We start from the raw sequence: 17,741 nt of genomic DNA on the forward strand, positions 1-17,741 counted from the left end.
TAGGAAAGCCTCTGCCGCCATCTTGTTGATGGCAGGCATGTGTGCGCAGCGCACACACATTCACAGCAGCGGAAGAGGTAGGTGGGGCATGTGTGCAGGCTTATGGGGGGATGCCTGGGAGTTCCTTCTCCTTGATCTGTGGCAGGGTCGGGAGCTGGCACTGCCACAGATCATGGAAAGGGAGTGCTATACTCCCACCCTAAGGAGGAGCCCTTTGGGCTTCAGGGGCCCCCAGCTGGGGCCCGACCTGGCCACCCTCTGGCGCCAGCCCTGAACCACGCTAATTCTACTAGCACAATCCCTGGGGCTAATGGAAGTTGGAATCCAGGAATATCTGGAGGGTCACAGGATCCCCAGCTGTGATGGGCAGCGGTTCTGCAAGATTTCAGACAGGGCTTTTCCCCACAGTCCTACCTAGAGATGCTGGGGACTGAACCTGGCATATTTTGCATGCAGAGTATGTGGCCAGCTATGTTTCTACCAGGGGCCTAAAGAACGGGGAGGTGCAAGTTGAAAGTTAAGGTAGCCTCCAACATTTCACACATGAAAACAGTCACTCCCCGATTTGCCTCCTGAGGATCATCCTGTCCCCTCCATTATCGCCAGCTGCTGAAAAGCATGTGGCTTGTTCACACGTTCCCCTGAACTCAGGCGCACGCTGCCTCTATGCATGTCAAAGTGCATGGGTGAAAGATGATAATGACTAAGTATAATCAGTGGGCATGGAATGATGGCTGATTGCTGTAGGCAGTGGAGGCTACTCCATTGGGGCTAGTGGGGCCCTGCCCTGCCAACCTCAGCCGGCTGTCACTCAGTCCCCCCGCCTGCCTTCTTACATACCTGCCTGTCACCTTCCTCTTTCTCAGTCTCAGGGTTCACCTTGCAGAACTCGGCAGGGGGGAAGGAGGGTGGGGATAAAATGAGTTGGCTCGGCCTATCATTGGCTCTGGCTCCACCTACTGTTGGGCTCACTGCCTTCCGCCCCACCAGTCCCAATGGGCATCTGCCACCACTGGCTGTAGGGAGGGGTAGGAAATGGGGGGAACAGAATAGAGTAACAGGAAAATGGCATGGTTGGCTGTACGGAACCCTGAACAGGAACATTCCACGCTACAGCTTTTTGTTGCAGATCGTACAATACTGGTTTATTGTCCATGACAGTTGGATTTTATCTGTCTTTTGTACCTGCCTTGAAACAGCCGGAAGAGGAGGGCTAAAGCAATTGATACATGTGGACACACACCCATTCAAAGCACAGTGTGGCATAGTGGTAAGAGCGTCAGACTAGACCAGCTGCTGGAAACGGCAGGAGGGGAGAGCGCTCTGGTGCTTAAGTCCTGCTTGCAAGCTTCCCATTGGGGCCCCTGTGAGATGTTGGACTAGATGGGCCACTGGCCTGATCCAGCAGCCAGGCTCTTCTGATGTTCTTGTGACCAGGGATTAAATCCCTCTGAAGTTCATCGGGTGACCTTGGGCCAGTCGCTGCCTCTCAGCATAACCTACCTCGCAGGGTTGTTATGTGGATAAAATGGGGAGGGCGGGAGGACCACGCATGCCACCAGGAAGTAGCTCCTTGGAGGAAAGGTGGGATATAAATGTAAGAAATAAAGAAAAGCAAAGAAGTACGGGTCCAAATTGGCTGCAGAGAGGAGCGCAGAGCCATTTTTCAAAAGAAAAGGGAAATGCATCCTTTCCTGGAGAATCAAAGCCAAGGCTTTTCTTCTGAGCCATGTTCCAAAAGGGACAGCAGGGCGATGGGAGCAGCACGTGGAAGACCAGCGAGGCCTCTCCTGTCTGCAGCCCCAGATGAGGAGCCAGCCAGGGCCAAGTCTGGGAAGAGCTGGCACGCCGCATGCGGCTTCTCTATACTTTTCAGGTTAGTCACATTTCCTCTTCCTCCCAAAGTCGGCTCACTCACGTTTCAAGGATGTCACTTGGCTCCCAGCCTGCTCCCTCAAATGCATGCCGCTCTTTTCCCGCTACAACTTCAGAGAGAGGCTCGAGGCCAGAAGCCAGATTTGAGGAGGAGAGGTCAGGGCACGGACAGGGAGGAAAGGCGGCTTTGAGCCCCACCTGTGCTATGCCTTTAAAACTGTACCCTGCCACTTTAAACAATCAGGGTTTCCCCCAAAAAATCCTGGGATGTGTAGTTTGTGAAGGGTGCTGAGAGCTTGTCTTCAAGCAGAGGCTGGACAGCTATCTGCGGGAGATGCTCTAGCTGTGGATTTCCTGCTGTGGGCAGGGGGTTGGACTCGATGGCCTACAAGGCCCCTTCCAACTCTATGATTCTATGAGCTCCTGGGGACCCCTCTTTCCCTCACAGAGCTACAATTCCCAGAGTAGTTTTAACACTGAATCCCTTTTCCCCAGGGAATTCTGGGAACCAAAGGGAAGAAGGCTCTCCTAGCAAGCAGCTCCCTTCACAAACTACAGTTCCCAGGATGCTTTGGGGGAAATGACTGTTTAAAGTGGTATGATACCCCAGGGAAACAAGGAACATTATCAGAGTTCGAAGACGCATCCCAGACAGGCAAAAACACGTGAGTGAGGGGCATAGCTGGGTAGTGGGTATGGCCTGAAGAAAGTTCCAAGGGCCAGATGGAATGCCTGGAGGGCTGCATTCAGCCCCTGGGCCTGAGGCTCTCTACCCCAGGTGTAAAGTGGGACATGACTTTAGACCTGAGAGATGTCTCGTTTTTTTCTTCCATCCTGCGAACAGCCACTTCGCCTGCACTCCTCGCAAACTGCCTTGCTGGATCAGACCAAACGTACATCTAGCATAGCCCAGCCCTCTGTCTCTGACAGTGGACAGTCAGATGCTCCTGGGAAGCTCAAATGTGGGGTGTAATGGTATCAGCATTCCCCTGTTGTTTGGTTGTCCATTTGTATTCCCAGGCAGACTGTCTCTGAACGTGGAAGTTTGGCTCTGCTAGCATAGCCTGATATAAAACCTACTTCTCCTCTGTCTAATTTTTTTTTAAGCCACCTAAAGCTAGCAGCTGTCCTTACTTCTTATGGCAGAGAGTTCCACAAGTTAGTTAAGCGTTATGTGAAGATCTTCTTTCCTTCTTCACTTCTTAGCTGACTGCCAGCCCACTTCACTGGGTGACCCTCAGTTATAGCATTATGCTGGGGGGGGGAGAACCGGTTTCTAAAAATTAGATATGCTGGCATGGAAGCTATTGATAGGAAAGATACTCTGCACATGCTCAGAGGCTATGCAACATTATCTTTAACACACCACAGCTAAGCCTCAGCGCTGCAACAATGGTTGTGTGCTAAGCCCCTGTTCCCTTCTCAAATCAAGAAAAAATACCATGCTCAAGAGAAAAATCAGGGCTTTGGTACTCCATCCCTCCTCCCCGTTGAACAAGAATGTAGGCTTGACAAACGATTGGTTTAATGTGAAATTCACATTTGAGAGGTCATGACTTTTTAACTTTCTTACAATAAATCACACTAGCACAGTTTAGTTTACCATTTTAAAATTATTATTATGTACACATTTTCTTTGAAATGAACCCTTGCAAATATAGCCATTGGGTGTTTTACAAGCAAGTTGTTATACAAACATGCTGGTTTAGAAAACAAACGGATTCAAATCCATTTCAGAAGCAAAACACACAACATCTCTCTCTCTCTCTCTCTGATCAGTCTACCTAACTGAGCTAGCGACAAGATAAAACAGGGTAACTAACTAGCCGTCAGTTTGAGCAGCAGCCCGACAGGCCAAAACATTCAACAGGTGCAGCGTTCTCCAGCCCAGTCTCATAGACTGGGGAAACAGCACCTGTTGGATTTCTGCCAGGTGCAGGACTGCTGCGGGGGGGATGAAGCAGGGGAAACAGTAGGGGCAATCCTTAACTCTTCTCCCCCATAACGGTGATTCTGCCCCCCCTTCCCTTCCTACCTCTTGGCCCATCAAGCGGCTGTTAATGAGTCACGACTCCAGTTGTGGTTGATCATCCATTTGGCACTTCAAACCCATCATTCCAGTACCGTGAGTCACCCACGTTTTGATGCCAGGGCTGGCACCAGCCAATTCCTTCCCCTCTTCCCCTCCCAACCCAAGACCACCCACCGGCATGGGGGGGGGGAATGGGGCAAAGAGAGGCAAGTCATAGTGCCCTAGATTCCCAGAGCTGCTTCCTGATCTCTATTAAGCCCAATATCCTCTCCTCCAAATCCCTTTCAAACACCTCCTTTTCCCACACATATGCTTCCCCAGCCTCCTTCCCCAAAAAGAGGTGCTTGAGGTGGGGGTGTAGTCATCCAGGGTCTCAGGGAGTGTTAGACCCCTTACCTTTTTAGGAGCGGGGTCCCTATGTCTCCAGCAGCCTAGAAACCAATCAGCATGAAAGCGGAGTGTGGTAGCCACTGAGAAGAGTCTTCTAACATACTTTCTTGTCCTTTCCTGCTGATTGGAGCCAATCAGAGTGAAAGGAGGTGAGTCAGCTACTGAGAAGACTCTTCTTAGCAGCTAACATGCTCTTCTTTCATGCTGCTTGGTTCTTAGGAACATCTGTTGTGGTGAAGGCATGACCAAGGATCTCATTCTCAACCTAGCAGCAAAAAAAAGAGGGGAGGGGAGAGGGCGTAGCGTGGCTGTGACTATCATGACGGGACCCTGCACTTCTGAATTTGCCACTGCACTACTGGTGGTGGATGGCCAGCCCTGGAAGTTGTTTCATGGATGCCCCCCCACCCCATCTCTGATATTTGGGGAGCAGAAGGGAAACCACTCTGTACATGCACAGTGGCACCCTTCTTTGGTCATATTTATTAGTTACCTCAAAATGCAGGTTCTTTCTAGGATGGTCAGTGGTTCCCACCCCCACCCCCCACAGGCCACTCAAAATTTCCTGAGGGACTTGGCGGCCCACTTAATGATTTTTCTGCCTGTTGTAGCAATTGTAATGTGCTGTGCTAGAGGCCGTGTGATTTTTCATAGGATTTAATGGATCCTATGTAATTCAAGAGAGGCAGTGTGGTGTAGTGGTGAAGGTGTTGGACTACGACCTGGGAGACCAGGGTTCGAATCCCCACACAGCCCTGAAGCTCACCGGGTGACCTTGGGCCAGTCACTGCCTCTCAGCCTCAGAGGGAGGCAATGGTAAACCCCCTCTGAATACCACTTACCATGAAAACCCTATTCATAGGATCGCCATAAATCGGGATCGACTTGAAGGCAATCCATTTCCATTTTTTCATGTAATTCAAATGGTAATACAGTAAAATGCAATATATAAGAAATAAAAATACAATAAAATACAATGCAATTAAAAATCAATATGAATATATAATGCAGTGGATGAGCTACGGCCTTTGGGTCTACTCTGAGCAGGACTAGCATGTTGAATACCACTCATTGTGGCTAACACACATTTGATGTGTTCAAACATGCAGAGCTTTTTTACACTGGAATAAATTTGGGGAAGGTCCATAGCTTGGTGGTGGCACCTCTGCCTTGCATGCAAAAGGTCCCAGGTTCAATCCCTGGCATCTCCTGGTGGAGCTGGGAATATCCCCAGTCTGACACCTTGGAGAGTTGCTGCCAGTCAGTGCTGACGATACTGAGCTAGATGGACCAATGCTCTGACTGGTTATAAGGCAGTTTCCTATGTTCCATGGAGTAACATAACCCATGTTGGTTATTCACATGTTCACTAGCCACGTTGATGATGAATCCTTGTGGTACTTTAAGGTAACTAATGCACATTAATTAAGGCTGCAGCCCTGTGCAAGCTTATTCTGAGCTAAATGTGTGGCTTACTGCCAAGTAAACTGGCATAAGATCAGGCGGTACATTTTAAGTGACCTACCTTTCAGGGTTGTTGTGAAACTAGCCGGCTAAGGCTGCAGTCCTACACAACGCTTATCTGGGTATGCCTACTTACTTCTGAGTAGACATGCAAAGCTGCCCTCCATCCTATGCACACACTTTCCTGGGCGTAGGACGTCGCTGCAAACATCCCTAAGTGAACACTTTGCAGGGCTGTTGTGAAACCTGCAGAGCCGATGACCACTGAGCTGTAACAGAGCACTTCTGAGCCGGTTTACCCAAAAGAAAATCCCATATATTCCATGGGATTTACTCTCCAGGTAGTGAGTTTACGGGATTGCAGCTTGAAGCGTTCCGAAGGGCTTATATTTCAGACCAAATTGTGCAATCCTGGGCAAGTTTACTCAGAAGCAAGCCTCGCTGTACTCAAAGAGGCGTACTCCCCAGGAAGTGCTGCCCATAACGGGCATCTGGCTGGCCAGTATGAGAACAGGATGCTGGCCGAGATGGACCACTGGCCCGATCCAGCAGCCAGCCAGACTCCCTTTCTGATTTTCAGGCTTGCAGCCAAAACTTTGCAAAACAGATCCAACAGGATAAGCATGACTGATGCCTCTGTCTTCTCCCCCCCCCTTCTTCCCGCCCATATGGGGTTGGGGGTGGAGACAGGATACGTCACAGACACCAACCCTCCCAACCTGATTCACTGCTGCCTTGCTCGACGCGGGAGAAATCTCACGCCGCCCAAGCCCCATTTCACGCCCGGCCTGCCCGGAGGGGGCGTGGCTTCTTCCGCTCCAGGCCCCGCCCCCAACCGGAGTGAACTCGGCGGAGAGAGCGCCACGTCGGATGTGAACGCATCCGGAGGGGGAGGGCAGAAGCGGAGCCCAAAAGAGGCGGGGGGGTGTCCAAGAGCGTGCTCCGGGGGCGCACTGAAAAGGATTAGCCACCTTGGAGGGGGAGAGGGCTGGGATTTGGCATCAGAGAGACAATACCTGGAGTTGGGGGGCGGGGGAAGTGTTTGGAAGCGCGGGGAGGGGGTTGTGTGCAAAGATCAACCCGGGAAGAGGTTTGAACCCACAAGGTTTTGGGGGCATCGGCAAATCAGCTTGAGGGTTGGATCAGTCTCTGTGGTCTCCCTCCCCCCCCCGTCTTTTTTTATTTGGCACCCTTGCCTGATTGGTAGCGGTCATGTGGGCGCCCGGACTCCTGGGTCCCTTGGCGTTGCTGGCCTTTTCCGCAGGGGGCTGCCAGGGATTGTCCTTCCAGCTTCCGCCGCAGACGCGCAAGTGTCTAAAAGAGGAGCTCCACCGGGACGTGATGGTCACCGGGGAATACACGGTCTCGGAAGCCACCGCCCCGGGCATCAAGACAGACTTGCGGGTGAGGAACGTTCGTTGCCACCCCTCGCCTACTCCAGATCTTCCCTTCCACTGCCCCTATTCCTCGCCACAAATTCCAGAATGGGAGAGCTGTGCTGGCTGCCTACATGTATTTAAAGCGCATTGTTTCCCACCTCTAAGAATCTGGGAACTGTAGTTTGTTAAGGGTGCTGGGAATTGCGGCTCTGTGAGGGGTGAACTACAGTTCCCAGGGTTCTTGGGGGAGGGATGTACACAGCAAACTGCAAAGCAGATCCTACTCCAGGAAAGCTTCTTTGTGCCATAATGAATGTCCAAAGAATCCTGGGAACTGTCGTTTGTTAAGGGTGCTGGGAACTGTTGCTCTGTGAAGGATGAACTACAGTTCCCAGGGTTCTTGAGGCGGGGGAAAGCCATTACTGTTACTGTGCTGCTGGTTTTAGTGTGTCTCCACCTCTGTCTTCGGAAAATGGGGGCACGCAACGCTAGTCAAGCCGCACACCTTTTTACTGCAAAACCAGGTGGGATCCGCCTGAGTGCATTTTTAAAAAGTTGCTTCAAATAAGTTTCCCAAGTGATTGGCAGATCAATCCATTCCCGCTCCAGGTGCGACCAATGGAAATGCTTTGCTGTAGGCAACCACTGTGCCCACAGCCTTAAAGTGGTGTAAGAGCGCTTTCAATGTATGATATTTATTTATTTATTGCATTTATATCCCACCTTTCCTCCAAGGAGCTTCCCCATTGTATCCTCACAACAATCCCGTGAGGTAAGTTAAGTTGGGAGCCTGGCCCAAGGTCACCCGGTGAACTTCACGGCCAAGCAGGGATTTGAACCCTGGTCTGCTAGGTCCCAGTCTGACACTGTAACAACTATACCACACTGGCGATCACTGGCTTTATAGTGCGGATGTGACCATGAGACGCTTTGTTCTCGGGTGGTTTTTTTTCCCCATTTTGTACATGCCCAGATGCACTCTGGGACCACTGGAGTTGATACGAGTGGCTTTCCCTTTCTCCCTGTAGGTCACAGACTCCTCTGGACACCTCTTGTACTCCAGGGAAGATGCCAAGAAAGGGAAATTTGCCTTCACCACAGATGACTATGAAATCTATGAAATTTGCTTTGAAAGCCATGGCCAGCCAGGTATGGGGGTGGGGTGCTTGGTGTCCCAAATTGCTTCCTCGAGCAATGCAAGCTGTCTTTTCTTTGCTCTGTTCCCCCTGTGCTTTTGACGCTTTCCCGCAATTCTGCAGGCAGTTTGAAATTTCAAAAAGAAACGAGTGAGAGGTACAGGGACTGAGACTTTCCTGGAGAATGTTCCTGAATCCTCTAGCCTCTAATCTAGTCAGGTTTGGGTTTGATGCATTTAGCACTCTGTGGATGCTCAGAGGCACATATTCCTGGAGCATTCTGGATGAATGTGCGTGTTTCACAGCTGACACTAGATTGGAAAAGGAGCTGGTTCATAATAAGACTTGCTCCTGGATTCATGCCCCTTTTGCCACACCCTTAACCCCCCCCCACTATATCCCATCTTTGCATTTAAGCATTGACCTGAAAGCCATGTAGGAAGCTGAGTAAAAATTGGTCTGTCTAACTCAATGTTATCTATGCAGCAGTTCTCCATGATTTCAGATAGCGAGTCTTTCCAGCCCTACCTAGGGATGGCAGGGATTGAATCTGGGACCTTCTGCATGCAAGGCAGGTGTTCAACAACTAAACTATGGCCCTTCCCAAGATAGGTCAGAGTGAATGCAGGACATGGAATAAGGGGCTCAAGTTGCAGGAAGCCAGATTTCGAGCAGACATCAGGAAATATGTCCTAACTGTTAAAGCCATACGACAATGGAACCAATGACCTAGAGAGGTAGTGGGCTCTCCGACACTGGAGGCATTCAAGAGGCAGCCGGACAGCCATCTGTCGGGAATGCTTTGATTTGGATTCCTGCACTGAGCAGGGGTTGGACTTGATGGCCTTATAGGCCCCTTCCAATTTTACTATTCTGTGATTCTGTGAATTCCATGCAGTGAGGAGCCTGGCTGGCTAGTACATTTTTTTTTGCAGGCTAGTAATTTGTAATGAGCTTATTTACAAGACTATTTACCTCTACGAAATGAACTATATTTACATATTTTGCTGAGATGCATCCGTTCATCAGGGTTTTCTATATGCCGCAAATGGCTGAAATTGCCTGCAGCAATTTGGGGTATATGGCAAACCCGTATGAACTGATGCATCTCAGCAAAATATGTAAATATAGTTTATTTTGCAGAGGTTAAATAGTCTTGTAAATAAATCAACAGACGTCCCCAGAGCCATTTGAAACGTCTCTGTTATTACATCATCTTTATAGGTTTTCAAATATAGCTTTAACAAAATAAAGCTTAATGGTAATAGCTAAAGTCCCACAGAGGAATGCAACATTTTTTATGCAGCATCAACTTTTCTCCCCTACCCCCAAACTCTCCAAAATTACAGCACCAGAAATTTGCGAGAAAACATTATCTGATGAGACATTTTGAAAAGGATTTCTCTATGCTGAGCGGACGGAACTTGGGACCCCTTTATTAATGTTTGAACTGTTTTTAATATTGTGTATTTCAATTGTTGCAACCCACCCTGGGACCTCATAGTGAAAGGCAGGTAAGAAATCTAAACAGAAATAATAATAATAATTTCAAAGAATGAAAATAGCAACTCTGTAAAAATTATCGTTCTTTGCCAACCCCTCTGAAGAACAGGTTGTGCTATGTTAACCTCTCAGACAGAGCTAATTTTCAAACCTGCACAATCCATTAATTGATCATCGGGTCTGGCCTAGATTTCCAGTGTTGTGAAATTGTAAAGAAAAGAAAATCTAAAAAAGAGAAGGGTCAATAGATCTCCTTGATCACCCAGAGTGCAGGACACGGAATAACGACCTTAAGTTATGGGAAGCCAGATTTTGGCTGAACATCAGAAAAAAATTCCTAACTTTTAGGGTGGTATCACAGTGGAACTGATGATCTAGGGTGGTGGTGGGCTCTCCAACACTGGAGACACTCAAGAGGCAGCTGGACAGGCACCTGTTGGGTATGCTTTGACTCGGATTCCTGCATTGAACAGGGGGTGGACTTGATGGCCTTATAAGCCCCTTCAAGCTGTACTATTCTATGACTCAAAGCTGACCCAGAAGCAGTGCCCCGACAAGGAAACTCTACGTGACTTTTATACGCAGCACCACAGCCACCTTCTCCCACATTTCCAAGTAGGCTTTCAAAGAAATAAGTGGGAAATTCGGCAAGTACTTCATAATCTGCAGAAATTTTTAGGTGGGGAATCTCTGGCCCACAGACCTGATTAGGCGCACCAGGCCTCCCCGTGTGGCCTGCGAGGGTGTTTCCACCAAGCCATGCCCGCCTGCCCTACCCCTGACATTATATCTGATGTGAGGTGTGGTGCAGGTAAAAATGTGTCTTTTTGCTGAAAGCAGGGTTTGCAACCAATCAGCTGATCGTTGGAGCTTCCACAGGCCCAGCAAAAAGTCCTGAGAATTAGGTGTGCCTTTGCCGGCGTGGTTCGATTTCAAAGCATGTGGGCAAAGGGACACAGGGTCACCTGTCCCTGGCCACCTGCCAAAGTTGGCTGACAGGAGAGGCGGTGGGGGGAAGATGTAATGGGCTGGTTGGCCAGATCTGCAATTCTCTCACCAAGCTCATGCTTATCCTTTGTATATAGATTTATGACCTATGTTAGTGTCAGAAATGTATTGGCTGTTTTAAAGTTCAGGTACTTTTACTCAGCAGTGAAGTTAGGCAGTTTTCAACTCTGGACTTGATGGTCTTTGGCCACTCCTCTAAATGATAATGTGTATCATTTCAATATATAATAAGCTATCCCTGCTGTATTTGGGTCCCCCTCTGTTTATTCTGCCAAGTGGTCCCCCAGGCATCTTCTCTAAAGTCCTGCTCTCGTGGCTATGGTGGCTCCATGTCAGTGGGGCAGTAGAATCCGCTCCAGGTTTTAGCCCAAACGTTTCCAGGAGCTGTCCAAAGTGCTGAAGCGTTTACCTATTCCTTATGAACACCTTCCTTAAGCTGATTCTCCCCCCACCCCAGCAAGCACCCCACCATGTTTGAAGTCAGAGGCAATTTAGGGAGGGCTTTTTCCCCTTAGGATCACTTAATTATAATCATAGTAATCTAGTGGGAAAATCCATCCTGAGCTAGGAGGCATTGGCTGCCACAATATATATATATATTTTAAAATAAATACTTGTATTTATTGTAAAAAAAAGCTCTTTTTAATATAAATAGGAAGCTGCTGTGTCATCCACTTTCAAAGCCTGTCTTTAAAATGTTTGTTTTTATTTGCAAAGGTAATAAAAAAATAGGAAAAAAATACAGACATCGCCGGCTGACATTAACAGTACAAATATTCTGTCAATCCTCCTTTAAATGCATAGATTAGTACAGGCATTCCATATGTCTAAATAGGCCTGTGTCATTGTTTTTAGAAATTCTTCAGTAGGGCAAACCTGCTCACCTTTGTCATATCAGCCTCCCACCAACCTGTGATGAACTACAACTCCCTTCTGCCCATACCAGCATAGCCATGTTGGCTGGGGCTGGTTGGAGTTGCGGTCCAAAATGGCCATGCTGATGGGAGTTGCGGTCCAAAACGCTTGGTTTGATTATTGTACCTGATTTAGCCTTACTTTTTCTGTCTATAGCTACCTGGGCTTCTATCCATTTCCCTCACTCCTCACCTCAGTGTCTCTCTTTCTAGGGAATTTCCGGGTCCCTGACCAGCTGATCACCCTTAATGTCAAGCACGGCGTGGAGGCGCGGAATTATGAGGACGTACGTACAATGCTCAGGTTGCGCTAAATATATACAGGGTCCCCCAGGGCAGTAGGCCTGTGGGGCTGTTTGTGCCAATCCTCATATATTGTATTTTTAACGTTTTCTAAAACATTCTGTGGTGGTGGTTTTTAACGTGTTGTAAACTGCTTTGAAGTTTTTAACGAAATGGCGGTATACAGATATTTTTATAAATGAATAATATGGTGTGGGGCGGATGCAATCTGTAAATTGGTCTGTACACATTACTATTATTACTATTATTATTATTACTATTGTTGTTGTTATCCCTTCACCACCAGGTCCCAGGGCAGGTTACAGCAGTTTAAAATTCAGTATTAAAAGCAATTAAAACAATTTACAGTCACAGGAATAGGGTGGGTCCTAAAAACATTTGTCTCAAGGGCCAAAGGCCAGGGCAAAGAGGTGTGTCTTTTGCATTTGCCGAAAACTGTACAGCAAAGGCACCAGACAAACCTCTGTGGGAAAAGAATTCCACAACTTAGGGGCTGCCACAGACAAGGCCCTCTCCCAGGCCTCTACCCCCCGAACGTCTTAAGGCAGTGGAAATACCAAGAAGGCCCCCTCTGTTGATCTTAACACCCGTGAGGGTCTGTAGGGAAGGAGGTGGTCTCTCAGATATTTGGGGCTTGAGCACCTTAAATTGGACCCAGAAACGAATTCTTTGCACTTTGTCCCAGAAGTCGCTTGTCTTGGGACAAGGAGCCTGCGTATCGACGGCCCAAGGTTTATGAGTGGTTGTCTTTTTGAGCTAGAAGGGGGATTAATCCTGCAGAACCTACCTAAGACATCAGAAGAGCCCTGGATTTGGATCAGGCGAAAGGCCCATCTAGTCCAGCCTCCTGTGCTCAGTGGTCAGTCAGATGCCTTCCTCCGCTGTCGGAGGCAGTATTTTATTTATTTATTTATTATTTGATTCATATCCCACCCTTCCTCCCAGCAGGAGCCGAGGGCGGCACACAGAAGCGCGAAAAACACTTTCAATGCCTCTGAATGCCAGTTGTTGGGAATTGCAATTGGGGAAAGCACTGTTGCGCTCAGATCCTCCTTTCAGGCTTCCTAGAGGCATCTGGCTGGCCACAGTGAGAACAGGATGCTGGCCTCGGTGGGCCACTAGGCTTGTTTAGCAGCCAGACTCTTCTCATGCCCACAAGCAGGACCCGGGTGCAACAGGATTCTCCCCACTTGTGATTCCCAGCAACTTATAATCAGAGGCATATTGCGTCCAGCGGCAGAGGTAGAACAAAGCTGTTGTGGCTAGTAGCCACTGGTGCCTTGGTAGCCAGTGATAGCCTTATCCCTTGGTGAATTTGTTTAATCCTCTTTTATAGCCATCCCAGTTGGTGGCCATTGCCCCTCCCTCTGTGGCTGTTGAGCCCCACTTCCCCCAGGTGGACCAGGGGGAGGTGGTGGAGGAGGAGGAGGCTTTCGAGGACATTGAGGGAGGGGGAGATGCTGACAGCCTGCAAGTTCCCACGGACAGCCGTCCCGTCGACGCAGCTCCTGCTCTGTCTACAAGCGCTCCAACCGAGCCGCCGGGAAGCGATCTCGCACACGCGCAAACTCCACACACACCCCCCGGGATTCCCCGCCTGGCACTTGGAACACTTCCCCACCAACCTGCTCCCCGCCCCCTGAGGTTGAGTTGGCACCTAGCGAGCCTGTGCTATCAGATGTACAGCTGGAGGATCGCCCCCTCTCGCCCCGTGCGGGACAACACAAGAAGTGGGACGGTCAGAAGGTGGTCCTTCGGAGGAGTCAGAGATTATGGGCAAAGACCTTCCCTATTTAAGTTGGCGCCCCCCTGACTGGGGTGCTGAGTCAACTTACTCCAGAGAATGCCTAGGTAGCTTAGGTAGGGTCAGTAGTGAGTCAGCATAGTTAGGTCTGGGAAGCGCACTGCTTTTGATGTAACCGTTACTTTAATAGAACAAGAATTAATTCCAGTCTCGCCTCCGTCTTGTGTCTCGCACTCTGGGCAGGACAGCGGTCCTAACCAGTGGAGACTGGCGGCTCCGTGTCAGCAGGGCAGCGGAATCCGCTCCCGGTTTTTTGTCCGAACTTTCGAGGAGCTGTCCAAGGTGCTGAAGCATGGAGGCACCAGCCAGCGCTGCTCCTAGTCCCCCTTGTCCCGGCGTCTGGTTCATCCCATCCTTACCTTCCCCCGCAGATCGCGAAGGCAGAGAAGCTGAAGCCCTTGGAGGTGGATCTGCGTCGGCTGGAGGACCTTTCTGAATCCATCGTCAAAGACTTTGCCTTCATGAAGCAGCGCGAGGAGGAAATGCGGGACACCAACGGTCAGTGGGGTGGATGCATAGATGGGTTGAGATCTTGCCATCAGCTGGGCCCAAGAAAGGCCGCAGGGCAGGCTCTTCGCCCTCTCTCTGTTCCCGGGGGTAGCCCATATCTTCCAGATGTTGCTGGATTCCCAGGGGTAGCCCATAGCTTCCAGATGACAGCTTCCAGATGTTGCTGGATTATAACTCCCATCACTCCTCATGATTGGCCACGCTGACTAAGACTGGGAGTTGTAGTCCACTGATGGCTGGAGAACGCCACATTGGCTTTCCCTGTTCTGTGCTTTGTTTTTCTCTTCCTTCTCTGGCCTCTGCCTATCGGCTGTCGACGGTGTCTGGACCAGCGGTAGCCAACATGATGCCTCACAACTGTTGTCAGCCTCCAGTGCCCATCAGCCCCAGCCAGCACGGCCAATGGTCGGAGATGTTGGGAACTGATGAGAATTGTAGTCCAAAACATCTGGAGGGCACCAGGCTGGTGAAGACTGCCTCACAACAACCCTGCAAGGCAGGGTTGCATTGCGACTGGTGACTGGCCCAAGGTCAGCCACTGAGCTTTTGCAGCAAGCGGGGATTTGAACCCAAGCCTCCCCGGGTGTCAAGCTTAATCCTCTGCCCTCTCTGTCTCTGTAGCATTCAGTTTTGGATCCAGGACTTAAGCCCTGGACTGTGTGGAACAGTTCTACAAAGAGAAACTCCCCCCCTTGCTTGCTCCATGGGTCCTTTTTTAATTTAATGTAATATTTATTTATTTAATATTGCATGGATATCCCACCTTTCCTCCAACGTGGCATGCAAGCATGGTTTCCCCCATGCCTGATTTTAATCTTCGCAACAACCGTGTGAGGTAGGTTAGGGGCTGAGAGACAATGACAGGCCCAAGGTCACCCAGGGAGCTTCATGGTTGAGCCGGGATTTGAACCCTGGTCTCCCAAGTCCCAGCCTACCACTCTTAACCACTACACCACAGTGGCTCGCTTCTTAAAACCCCTCTCAAAACTAGAAATGGCAAGGATTGAACTTGGGACCTTCTGTGTGTAAAGCAAGTGTCCTACCACTGAGCTGCAGGCCTCCCTAAACTAAGTTAAACAACAGAAGATTAGAAGGGACTAATTTCATTTGATTTACTTAGTGCATTTATATCCCCTGCCTTTCCTTCAAGGAGCTCAAGGTGGTGCCATGGTTCGCTTGTTTGTTTATTAAAGAATTTGTAAGCTGCACTTTTCATAGAGTACATTAAGGAGACTTACAACATGCAAAGTCATAAACATTTTAAAAACAATAAAATTATTATGAAAAACTATAATAGAAGCATCAGTAATACTGTATTGGCAGGGGACCAGTGGAATCATGTTAAAACTTAGGTTTTTAAAAGACGGCTGAAAGAAAAGAAGAGTGGTTCCTGCCAAACCTGTATTGGCAGGGAGTTCCACAGGTTAGGGCCTGCCACATTAAAGGTTCAGTCCCTGGTTGAGGCCAACCAAACTAAAAGTGCCTCATCAGAAGATCTTGGTGATCGAGATGGAACATATTTATTTATTATTTGATTTATATTCTGCCCTTCTTCTCAGAAGGTTTATTATTATTATTATTATTGTTGTTGTTGTTGTTATTATTAAAATTAAAATTTACATCCTGTCCTTCCTCCCAGTAGGAGCCCAGGGTGGCAAACAAAAACACTAAAAACACTCTAAAACATCTTAAAAAACAGATTTTAAAGTGTATTAAAGCAAAACATCTTTAAAAAATCTTAAAAAGCAATTCCAACACAGTCGCAGACTGGGATAGGTCTCAACTTAAAAGGCTTGTTGAAAGAGGAAAATCTTCAATAGACGCCAAAAAGATAACAGAGATGGCGCCTGCCTAATAATTAAGGGGAGGGAATTCCACAGGGTAGGTGCCACCACACTAAAGGGCTGTTTCCTATGATGTGCAGAACGGACCTCCTGATAAGATGGTATCTGCAGGAGGCCCTCACCTGCAGAGTGCAGTGATCGACTGGGTATATAAGGGGTAAGACAATCTTTCAGGTATCTTGGTCCCAAGCTGCATAGGGCTTTGAACACCAAACCAGAACTTAGGGGCCAAGTTATTTAGGGCTGGATGAATTAACACAAGTACTTTGAAACTGGCCTGGTTCTCCCCCACCCTCTGGTCCCCTTTTTATTCTCACAACAACCCTGTGAGGTAGGTGAGGCGGAGAGTCTATGACTGCCTTAAAAAATCAGCTTCAGTGCTAAATGGGGGATTTGAACCCTGGTCTCCCAGGTCCTAGCCCAGGACTCCAGCCACCTCACCATACTAGGAACTCTGACTCAGATCTGCCCTCAGCCCTTCCCTGTCTGTCTCTCTCTCTTTGCAGAATCCACCAGCTCTCGCATCTTCTACTTCAGCATCTTCTCCATGCTTTGCCTTGTGGGTCTGGCCACTTGGCAGGTCTTCTACCTCAGGCGTTTTTTCAAGGCCAAGAAACTCATTGAGTGACGGAGCTCCGGTTTGCCCGGGGAGGAGAGAGGGCAACGAGTGGACTGGCCTACATCCTCTTAGGTGTGAACCAGCTTCTCTCTCTCTTTGCTCTGCTCTGGAGGTGACTTGGATTATTTTTTCCGGGAAGCTCCCCCCCACGGCCAGGAGGACTCCCAGCAGAACATGACAACTGGACTGGATCTTTTTGCCAGTTGGGAACTCAGCCGCTCGTCAGAAAAGGCATGGATTCTGGAGGGCAGATTTGAAAATCACTTTCCAGTCCGTCGCCGCTCAAAAACCCCTTGAGCAGGCCATGGCGCTTTTTCGCTCTGCTTGGTGGCGGGGGATTTGGCAGGGTGGGTGTTTTTTAATTCGACGGTCGTTAATTTAAGTCACAATTGCTGAGCGCACTGAAGAAGTAATAAATTTTGGTTCCTAGCTATTGCTGCTGTTTTGCGCCAGGGTGTGTGTGTGCGCGAATAAAGCAGGAGATCTTTCTCTGTCTTGCCTCATCTGGGATCAGGAACAAAGTATTCTATTGGGTCTAGAATGTGTGGATTTTGGAAGGCTTCATAAAAGCCATAAGCAACTGATCCCTACCATACTCTCTCTCTAAGGGGGGGGGGTCCAAAAAGCTAATGGCAACTCTTCCAATGTTAATTTGGGGCAGGCCTGCAGAATCTGTGGCTCTTCATATGCCGGTGGACTACCACGCCCATCATCCTTGACGGTTGCAGGGGCTGATGGGAGTTTGAGTCCAGCAATATTCAGAGGGCCACAGGTGTGTGTTTGTTTATTGCATTTATATCCCACCTTTTCTCTAAGGAGCTCAAGGTGGCGTACATCGTTCGCTCCTTCCCTACTTAATCCCCACAACAACCCTGTGAGGTAGGTTAGGCTAAGAGGCAGTGACTGGCCCAAGGTGAGCTTGGTGGATGAGTGGGGATTTGAACCCTGGTCTCCCAGGCC

General features: G+C 49.0%; 1 protein-coding gene across 1 annotated transcript; it reads left to right on the forward strand.

Annotated features, from left to right (window-relative positions):
• The first annotated feature begins 6,747 nt into the window (after positions 1–6,747).
• Positions 6,748–17,214, forward strand: LOC133374997 (transmembrane emp24 domain-containing protein 10-like). Its single transcript, XM_061606419.1, has 5 exons — positions 6,748–7,165; positions 8,169–8,289; positions 11,915–11,988; positions 14,180–14,306; positions 16,669–17,214. The coding sequence occupies exons 1-5, from the start codon at positions 6,974–6,976 to the stop codon at positions 16,788–16,790; spliced, it is 636 nt and encodes a 211-aa protein (XP_061462403.1). The 5' UTR covers positions 6,748–6,973; the 3' UTR covers positions 16,791–17,214.
• Positions 17,215–17,741: the final 527 nt, after the last annotated feature.

This window comes from Rhineura floridana, chromosome 22 (assembly GCF_030035675.1).
Source record: "Rhineura floridana isolate rRhiFlo1 chromosome 22, rRhiFlo1.hap2, whole genome shotgun sequence".
Classification (NCBI taxonomy): domain Eukaryota; kingdom Metazoa; phylum Chordata; class Lepidosauria; order Squamata; family Rhineuridae; genus Rhineura; species Rhineura floridana.